The sequence below is a fragment of the Branchiostoma floridae genome, chromosome 3 (assembly GCF_000003815.2).
Source record: "Branchiostoma floridae strain S238N-H82 chromosome 3, Bfl_VNyyK, whole genome shotgun sequence".
In the NCBI taxonomy this organism is placed as follows: Eukaryota; Metazoa; Chordata; class Leptocardii; order Amphioxiformes; family Branchiostomatidae; genus Branchiostoma; species Branchiostoma floridae.
Genome location: NC_049981.1, coordinates 9139851 through 9149586, shown reverse-complemented (window position 1 = coordinate 9149586; position 9736 = coordinate 9139851). Strand labels below are relative to the sequence as shown.

The window sequence follows — 9736 nt, the reverse complement described above, 5'->3', positions numbered from 1 at the left end:
CGTCTAGATTGGCACTTTAGACGCGTCCGGTCGGACGTTCGGGAATTCCGAGACGGCGTCTGAAAGCGGGCAGCCGGACGCTCCCGCGCTCCGTCGGGCGGGCCCCCCGCTGGGAACAGACGTCTCTGCGGACGGACCAGACGCCGATTGCGACGGACGTAAATGACGTAATCCAGGCTGCTGGGACGGATCGGACGCCGATTGCGACGGGCATAAACGGCGTAATCCAGGCCGCTGGTACGGGCGGTAGCCTCCACCACGCCTTCCCACGGGGGGGTACAGATCGTAAAATTCGACAGAAAATGGAATGAAAGGCCAAGAGGCAGTCATCGCTATCTTATTAAAGGTTAATATCTGGGCCAAACTCCTAGCAAAATATTTTTTCTTCAAGACACAGTTTTAGTTAGTCAGGCAGTACAGTAGAAACTCATAACGGGCCGGTGCATTTAATTTGGAACGTGTGCAGACGGCTGTCCGGACGCCGTTTCTGACGGCGTCCGGTCACGGCTATGATTCTATGGCCTCTAGGGATAAGCGTTCCCACATACCAAACATGCAAACAAATATTCAGCCAAGCAGTGAATTGTAGAAGACCACCCACCACCGGGCCGTCAGGTTTAGCTAAAATCAAACACAACTTGAACAAATTTCTTCGTAAATTATTTACACGTACTCCGCGGCGTCTAATCAACTTTGCTACATGTACGAAATTCAATCCGGCCTTCAATCGTGTCCGCGGCTTTTTGTGCCGCCGTGCCGACACGTTGCATCAGAATGGACGAGCCCACATAACATCAAGGGTAAATACAGGACGTTTGAAATTTTCTATCGTAAATTTTAATTGCACCAGTATTTGCTAAAGACTGAATATATAAATGTGGAATAACGTTAAATTTTCTACAAAGATCATAAGTCATTTTTTTATTTCGAGGTAGCGAAATAAAGTCTTCCGTTTCATAAGTTCCTAACCCCAAGTAGTTGGAAGAGCCGACTAAGATTTTGATTGGCATCGGCAAAATCGGTAGGTGCTATCTCATTATCTGTTGTCTAAATCTACATTTTAACAGCATTATCATTCTTAATAGAAACAACAGATATTTTTTACAAGTATTCTACAACGTGTTCATAATTCTTTTTATTTTGTGGCATCAAAACAAGATCCTAAATTTTATCATTTCTTCGCGTATGTGGGGAGGGCACCCGTAACAACAAGTCGTCGGTAAACTTTGCAACAGATGAATGTACAAAAAGTTAGAATAAAATGCGAAGAATTCACTTACCGGCGCCTGCAAAGTATCGACAATCAGCTAACGGAAGAACCGCTGCTTCTTTTGACGTCTGTCACATCTGTGATTTCTGCTGTCCAAGGTTTGCTGCTTCGAGTAAGTAGTATAATTTTTCCCCCTTGTCGGCGCACGACAAATAATTTTTGTACATTCTTTTTAGTATAAATAACGGATACAGTCATCGCCGTAAACCCAACCTCAGCACAATGTCGTACAAACATCAGCTGCTACGTCTAGACGTGAAGTCCTTGGTCCAAAAGTGCGCAAAATTTAACAAACGGACATGAAATCCACAGAAATAGTCACCTTCTGAACATAAGTCCTGCAACCGCCGGAGTGTTCAACGGTCTGAAATTCGAATTCACCCGCTGAAATTGGCGCATGTGCAGAAGTTAAAACGTCATGTTTCCCGTGGGGATCATAAGAAAAGACGCAGCCGTCTGCTGGCGTCGGGTGACTAAGTATTTTATAGCCCCATCAGTGGCCGTCTCCGACGGCAATGGAAGGTCTTTCAGCCGTTCGGGCGTTCACCATAAAAACTGACAGAACGGCACGGACGCTCACGATGTGTCCGCGGCCGTTTTGGACGGCAATGAACGCGTCCAGAACGTCTGAAACGCGCTCGGACGCCATTGGACGCTTGTAGACGACGTCCGGGCAGTTTCGGACGCTTGAATTTTCACAGAGGCAGTGCTATTGATAGAGAATTATAGCAAATGTATACCAGTTCTTTTCGACACAACGGGCCATGATAGAGCAGTCTAAGAACCCAGTATATATTGATATATACTATATATTGAGTATATATTAACCTCATCAAACTGTTTACAAAACATAAATAGCCATGCAACAATCACAATGTCATTGCAACCAAGTTTAAAACTTGTTGTTGGTGCTACAAACCTCTCCTGAGTTCAAGATGTTGTTGATGTCCTCGAGGAACTCTTCTACAACGATCTGTGTGTCAGTGAAGAGGAAGACTGTGTTCTCCCCCTTCAGACCAGCCATGTCGTACAACTTCTTCAGATCCTCGTGGAAGGCGTCGTAGTTGTACCCCCTGCTGAGCTCGATCTGGAAGCAGTTGTAGCCGCAGATGTGGCAGGCGAGGCGAGTCAGCGACTGCTTCCCCGTGCCCCCCACCCCCACCAGAAGGGCGTTCCCGCGCTCCTGGCGGATCATGCGGACGATACGGGACACGTGCTGGATGGCGTCCACGAAGAACACCAGCTTCATCTCCTTGGAGGAGGACATGTTGTAGTCGTCTAAGTAGTCGCTCAAGACGTTCTTCAGCTTCTTCATGTCACTCAACTCCTCATACTGACGGTCGTTCTTCGGTGCGCCCATCTTGATGAAGTCTCCAAAGATGATTGGGTTGTTAACAAATGTCTCTGGTTCAACATTCTGTGTAGAAAACATATGAAGAAATCAAACTTAAGTTAATAGTAAACACAATATACAATTGCTTTGCATGCAATGCTTATGTTGTAACTTTTACAGCCACTGCTAAATACAACATGTAAGTGAATGAATGAGTGTCAAGAAAGTCGATGAAAGAATGAACAGATGGATGGGGATGGATGAATGAGCAATTGAATAAATGAACAAAGGGAAAATTTAGTGATGAGCACTTTTGGATGTATTGAAACTGCTGCTACTAACATCAAATTGGCTCTGTTGAGTTAATGAATTTCATTGCTTCAATTTGAATAGCACAGTCTACAGACCTGTCCAAAATGCTTGGATGACATTTCTGACAGGATAGTGTTGAAGAACAGTTTGTCCTCTTCATTGATGAGTCGATCGTGGAAGACTCGCTGACACTCGTGGCAGAAGAGTCGGAAGATGTGAAGCTGTTCACGGATGGTACTGGCATCACTCTGCAGGATGCCTTAAGGAAAGATAATGAATCTAATTCAATATTTGTCTTGTTATAAAGGTCACAACTTTAACAGGCCTAAACAAGGCACATTTCCATTTACAAAAAACCTTAGTTCAGAATTGTAGACATCAAGATGTTTCACCAGTCTGTTTCTCATATCTAGGATGTGACAGTTATATCTTCTTACAGGTCCAAGAAGCAAATTTCTCATTCTTACCTTGGATACACTTGGACAGATCCCTGAGGTTGAAGACGTAGTGGGATTTGGCCGGGGTTGGGAGCAGATCTGTGCTGAGCCGTTCGTAGATCTCCACAGCAGCAGAGACAACAGACTCAACACTCTGTTTGACCGGAGCTGGGAAGTCCTTCAAGAAGCCAGACAGGATGGCCTGGAAACAAGAAAAACATGATCTCATTACCTTCATTATGTTTCTGGAGCCATTTGTGGCTACCAGGTAGGTGCATTTCTTTTGGGGAAAAATAACGAGAAGTTGGGGATTGACCTGTATAATAGTTGGTAACTATGTGGGTAGGTGTCAAAAAAATGTAGGAAATCTTTTATCATAGTGGCTTTCAGTGGTACTGCAATAGAACTGATGGTTTTGATACTAACATCATGTTCTGGATATGCTGTGATGATAATTTTTTGGTGACAGGTAGCTTGTACATTGTACACATATTGCTACGATATCACCTCTGCCTGAATTTAGGTATTACTAAGCTCTTGTTTTACTGACTAAGGTTTTGGAAGCTTTCACCCCTGGGGTGTTGCCAAAAATGAAGCCTCCAGCTGTTCTTGTTACCTTGAAGATGTGCTTGAGGCTGTGCTCTGAAGGTGACGGCAGACACAGCATGCTAAAGTGGCGAATCAGGCGAGGGGTCACAGGGTTACGACCTCCGCCAGGAGGGGCACAAGCCGCACACAACGTCACGTCCTGGAATCAACACACGATTTAGGTGATACAACAACGTCACAAGTGCAGAAAACAAATTTTGAAAGAATACGTAGACACTGTTGATAATTCGTGATAAAAAAACACGCCATTACCTTGATTTCTTTCCAGAAGAGTTTCTCCCTATCATAGAAGCCCCCAAAGTCCTGGTACTGTCTCAGGAGTTCAATGGGTGGCTGTGAGCCATAGGTGTCCAACTTGGGCATGTTCAGGTCATCAATGAAGATGACAACCTTCTTGTTGATTGGTGCACCTGTGAGGAAAATGGACCATGGTATGAAAAAAAAAAGTATCTTTGCAGCTATGGAGGGTAGTCTGACTGGGACAGTCCATTGAGTAACAGTCCTGTAAAAATTTGCCATGATCAAAGCCCTGACAGGGCAGTCAGAAATAGAAGACTTCAGTTAGATGGTAAACAACCTCAGTCAGAACATACAGAAACTTGGATAAAAAACAGACAGAACCCATCTATCTAAAGCATGTCCGATTGCGGAATAAAAAAAATCATTTTTCTAAGGAGAATTTGAAGTTGTTAAGCAAGACTATTGCTTCAATAATCTAGCAGTCATGTGATGACATGTGCCAGAAAAAGAATGATAATTTCAAGACACCATCCCTCAAAACATTGCTAAAGGGAAGACAGACATGAAGACAATAGCATACCAAGAATGTTCTTCCTCTTCTTCTCCAGTTTTCCCTCCACAATCTCCTGTGTGCGTTTACTGCTGGTCTGTGCTGAGAAGTTGATGGTGACGGGCACGTAGCTTTTAGGCTCAGCCAGGTCATTCAGAATGGCTCGGGCAATCACAGACTGGGGAGGGGGGCAGGGAAATCATAAGTACATGTATGCAGGGAAATCATAAGTACATTGTACAATGTGAAAATTAGTGAACATTATATGTGTTACATACTTGGCATATGTATCTGGGGTTCAATATCTGTTCATAGCTTTGTATTCTTTATGTTCAAGTGGGTTTTAGAGGCAATTGCTTTCAGTATTATATGACTCAACCTATATTTCTAAACATAATTTTCAATATTTTGAACAAGATACTTTGTTACAACGCTATAATTATAGTTAGGAAGGTTGACGCAGAAGCAAGGACTAAGGAGAGGTAAGGGAGACAAAATAAACACAGTTGATTCACTTAAATCCATACCTTGCCAACACCAGTGGTTCCGGTGTACAGCACTGATCTTCCCACATCCAGCAGTTTCTCCAGCAGGTAACCAAAGCGTACTGTATCGATGGTGGGAACCAGGATATCAAAAAACGGAACCTCGGCGGAGTAGTTGAAGACTGGGACTCTCTTCTCCCAGATGTCCATCCGTTTGGAGTCAAAATCAATGAAGCAACTCCACAAGTCACCTCCGGCATACAGCTGTTGTGGATGGGAAATCAATACATTGTTTTCACTATCTAAATATGAAATGAACTAAAGGTTTGGTATTCTTACAGTAACTGTACATACATGTATTTATGGTGATTACATGTACATTGTGTATGTGCTTGCTGTTTTTGAATTTTCGTCATACTTTTACCAATTGAGGGAATCAACACAATTCCTTCCAACTGTTATAAAATACATAAGAATTTTGGTAAACTCTTGCTTACCAGCAGAACTTACTGACACTTAGACAGACAAGAAACAACACAGACAAAAATCAAAATCATTTTCCGAGAAACAAATACACTGACAGTTCCGCTTGATATAATAGTCTAGGAATATATTTAAAACCTGGGGTTACAAGTTTCCTTTGATGGAAGATTACATTTTCACTCACAAACTAAAAAATCATTGTTTTAAAAACAAACTCAAAAACATTATCAATGTATTGATTTTACACACACAGTGCCACAAAATTAGGATGCTATAAAATAAATGAATCAATGCTACCTTGGCATCAGGGTTGTCCTCCATCTGTTGTCGCACAAAGGTCTCAAATGCATCAAAATACTGCTCCAGCAGATTCCCTCCCACCGACCACAGGTAGCAGAACACAAACACAGTACAGATGAGGGGGTGGAGCTTGGTAGGGTCCTGCTTCAGGTCTACCTCCTTCCCAACCAATAGGAGGGACTCTAACAGGCAGCATAGGGTATTCACCTTACTGATGTCAACCTGGAAAAAAACACAGTATGATCACAACCAAGACAATACGGAAACAAGAATATTAACTTAGTCTACAAGTACTATACCTAACAGCACATTACTACAATCGTTAACAAATGGGACATTAAGCCAATTTCAACAGTAAGATGTTTATTGTAATCAGTTGAAGTGTCAGAACTGTCCTCTATTCCTAAATTGTTTAAATGTTTCACAAAATTCACATCTTTTTGGTGTGGCTGAGAATGAAATAGGCTTTACTATGATCCTTTTTAAGAAAGACTTAATCAATGTTTACCTGATTAATGGCCTGCACACACTTCTTGTTGACAAACTGCAGACCCTTCTCCACATACTGGTCAAACAGATCCATGATGTACGCCTGGGTCTCCTCCTTGAACTTGGCCCCTCGTTCTGCCATCCATTTCTGTACGTAGGGCCTCCATCTCAGCTCATCAGGGTCCACATACACCATGCCACATCTGAGTGTTACAAGGTGATATCATTGTCATTACATTGCTGTTGTTATAATAATACAAATCAAATGGGGTATTTCCCAAGCAGCCTGTTTCTGCCACTTCGTCTGTTTAAGTCCTTCAGCTTGTCTCAATCTTGATGTTTCTGACACAGATAGAAGAGATGTTGTTCTAGTCCTGAGTGTTTGTTCAGTTTGTTTTTAAAAATAGCATCAAGGATCAATTAAATTGTCACAAGTATGCAAATTGATATAAAATTATTTGCATACTTGGGATAACTTGGGAAAGCCATGTAGATAGTCACTTGCCAATCAAATAGCAGCATCAGTGCTTACCTGCTGACAGTGGCAGGCGAGGCCACAGCCAAGTCCTGCACTTCAAACACCATGTGGATCCAGGGGGAAAGCTTGATGCGCTCGCTGTTGGCCAGACACAGCATCTTGTTGTCGTCCAGCACGGTGTTCATGTTCTCAATCCACAGAGCGTCAACAGGGCCGTCACAGATCACCCACTTGTGGTCATCAGTGGTGTCACTTGATGCTTCCCTTACCTAGATGAGGGGAAACATAGTACTGATGAATATACCAAATACATGACATACTTGCAAGTAAATGCAACACGTCTTCTCTGTTTATGCCTAGTAGTCTAACAATTTTGGCACTTCCCCTACTTAGGTTGAGAAAAACAAGCAAGCAAACTTAACTGTTTTCTTTGGTTGTGCCAACTGAAGTGATATAACTTTCTTACAAGATATAGGCGTAAAGAATCAATTAAAGTTATGGTAACAGCTTACAATTGGATTGCATATGTTGTCAGCCAACCTTCATAGTTAGGAATGAAAATACTTTTTTCCCATTTTCTACATTGATAACACTTACACAGATGCCCATGAGTCCATCCTTCCACTCCAGTGTAAGTGGGTCCACCTCTCCGTACAGCTCACCCATGGTGATGGACTTGGGGTTCAGCGTGTACAACCTGACAGGCTGGTACTGAGGGTTACCCAGATCTGCAACCAACATCAAACAAAACTATTACAGGTGTGATGTTTACAATTCTTGGGGATTAAAACTCTCCTATGAACGAATGAACTTATTTGCTAGATATAAGAATATTGCAAGGCTAATCTACCCTACATTTAGAAATACAAAATACTATTGATAACAATTATGAATTGAGTGTTGTTCTAGAGAATTGCAGAAAATCATTTGTTAATGATTGATTCTTTTATATGAGACTAAAAAAACACAATACTTTCATACATACATCAACGACCGAAGGTTGAGACCAGGCAATACTTTCACTAGCCTGGTTAGTTTATACCTACTCCCAGGCATTACCCCAAATTCTACCAAGAAAATTACAATCAGGACTGACCGAGTTCTTTCAGTTTCCCCAGCGTGTCTGCCAGGGAGTGTAAAACAGTCGTCTTTCCTCCACCAGTCGGTCCCACCAACATCACGCCGTGACGCACAAGCATCGTCTCGAACAGCTGGATGACTTTCTTCACAAAAGGCGGCAGAGGCTGGCAGTTCCTAGCTTCAATGCTCTCTTGAATTGATGCTTGCAGTTGGCCGTAGTCGTGCTCAGGGATTTCTACACCAGGGAACAAGTCTTGCAGAATGGCCTATAACAACAAAAAATAATGTAAGATTGTAAGCTCAAGTGTTACTTTTAGTGGAAAACATAGTTTTCTTTCTGTTGGTAGAAAACATATTACCTTTCTTTCTATTGGATCATCATACTAGCTTTGAAATTATTCTAATGTATGATTACTGTATGCATATTGTTTCAACCGTTTTAGCAAATTAAGAAAAACACTGAAAGTAATACCTTTCTTCTCCTAGTGGGAAAAAAATAACTGCAAATTAAAGTGCACTCAAAGTTGATATATTTCATGATATATGCATGCAACTCCCAACCCTACACTGTCAATCTGATAACTAGCTGCATTATGGCTACATAAGTATATATACGATACATAATACTTAAAAAGAAACTAAGAATGGCAACTTGTATCCCATCTTGAACAAACCTGGAAAAGCTGGGCGTCGTTTTTCAGGAATTTTGGCAAATTTGAGTCGCGCAAGGCTCGAATCAGTACAACGTCCTCGGGTTTGTCAGGGTTTTCTCTCTTTAGGGACCCTGCCATGACCAGGACAGACTTGACAGCTCTCATTCCGAAGTCATAATGGTCCTGCTGGGACAGCTGCTCGGAGCACAGCTTGTACATCTGTACCATCTTCTTAGCAAGGGGGCGGGACGACTCAAACCCTTCAGAGTACAGGATCACCTCTGCAATCAGACCTACAGGACACAGATGGGAAACACATCAGGAATGAGGAGATGAAGGAAGGAATGGATGGATGGATGGATGGATGGACTGATGGATGGATGGATGGATGGATGGATGGATAGGTGGATGGATGGATACATTGATGCATGGATGAATGCATGGATCTATGATTGAAATTATCTCAGAGAAAATACAATACACAAATGAATATAAAATGATAAATGATGTGTCATCAGTGGAATGATGTCTAAGTTTCTCATATGATGCAAATGCCAATTGCAAGTCAAACGCTGAAAGTTGACAAGAAAGAGTCAACTCTAACCATAGTCCGGCACCATCATGGCAAAGGGCCTGAAGAGAGCCTTCAGGTTGTCGGGCAGCTCGGTACGGCCTGCGTAGCCGGGGTTCATGGTGATGAAGGCGGCGCAGGTCGGGTCCAGCTTGATCTCACGCCCCTCAAACATGAAGCGGGAAACCTGCAATTGATCAATACAGGATGTTAGGAATACGGTCCATAATAAACAAGTAATGCACACAACAGCAAATGACCTTGTAAAAATGTAAAAGATATTTTCATATAAATGTGCTAATCAGGAATTTTTGTTACAATTGAATTTGGACATCTCAATTGGGAATGCCATTTTCATTCAATTGATGTTGGTTTATTGACAGATAGGTACATAGATACACTAACAGAAAACTTGCAGTCAAAGACTGCAAACTTTAAGTTAAAAC

General features: G+C 42.2%; 1 protein-coding gene across 1 annotated transcript; it reads right to left on the bottom strand.

The window, feature by feature from the left end:
• Window positions 1–2147: 2147 nt before the first annotated feature.
• On the bottom strand, window positions 2148–9473 carry LOC118412147 (dynein heavy chain 6, axonemal-like). The gene is made up of 14 exons (XM_035814849.1): window positions 9324–9473; window positions 8741–9012; window positions 8083–8332; window positions 7584–7714; window positions 7041–7255; window positions 6528–6711; window positions 6017–6241; window positions 5279–5500; window positions 4782–4929; window positions 4214–4371; window positions 3969–4100; window positions 3383–3554; window positions 3011–3174; window positions 2148–2687 (listed from the first exon to the last, which is right to left on the bottom strand). Exons 1-14 carry the CDS (start codon window positions 9463–9465, stop codon window positions 2163–2165), a joined length of 2940 nt encoding a protein of 979 aa, XP_035670742.1. The 5' UTR covers window positions 9466–9473; the 3' UTR covers window positions 2148–2162.
• Window positions 9474–9736: the final 263 nt, after the last annotated feature.

What these genes read in the sequence shown, in the direction of transcription:
- LOC118412147 (XM_035814849.1), bottom strand. Translation starts at nt 9,465, where the DNA reads ATGTTTGAGGGGCGTGAGATCAAGCTGGACCCGACCTGCGCCGCCTTC. An exon ending in ATGGACTCATGGGCATCTGT is followed by an intron (nt 7,256 to 7,583) that starts GTAAGTGTTATC and finishes CCCCTCATCTAG; the next exon opens with GTAAGGGAAGCATCAAGTGA. An exon ending in AGGACAACCCTGATGCCAAG is followed by an intron (nt 5,501 to 6,016) that starts GTAGCATTGATT and finishes CATCCACAACAG; the next exon opens with CTGTATGCCGGAGGTGACTT.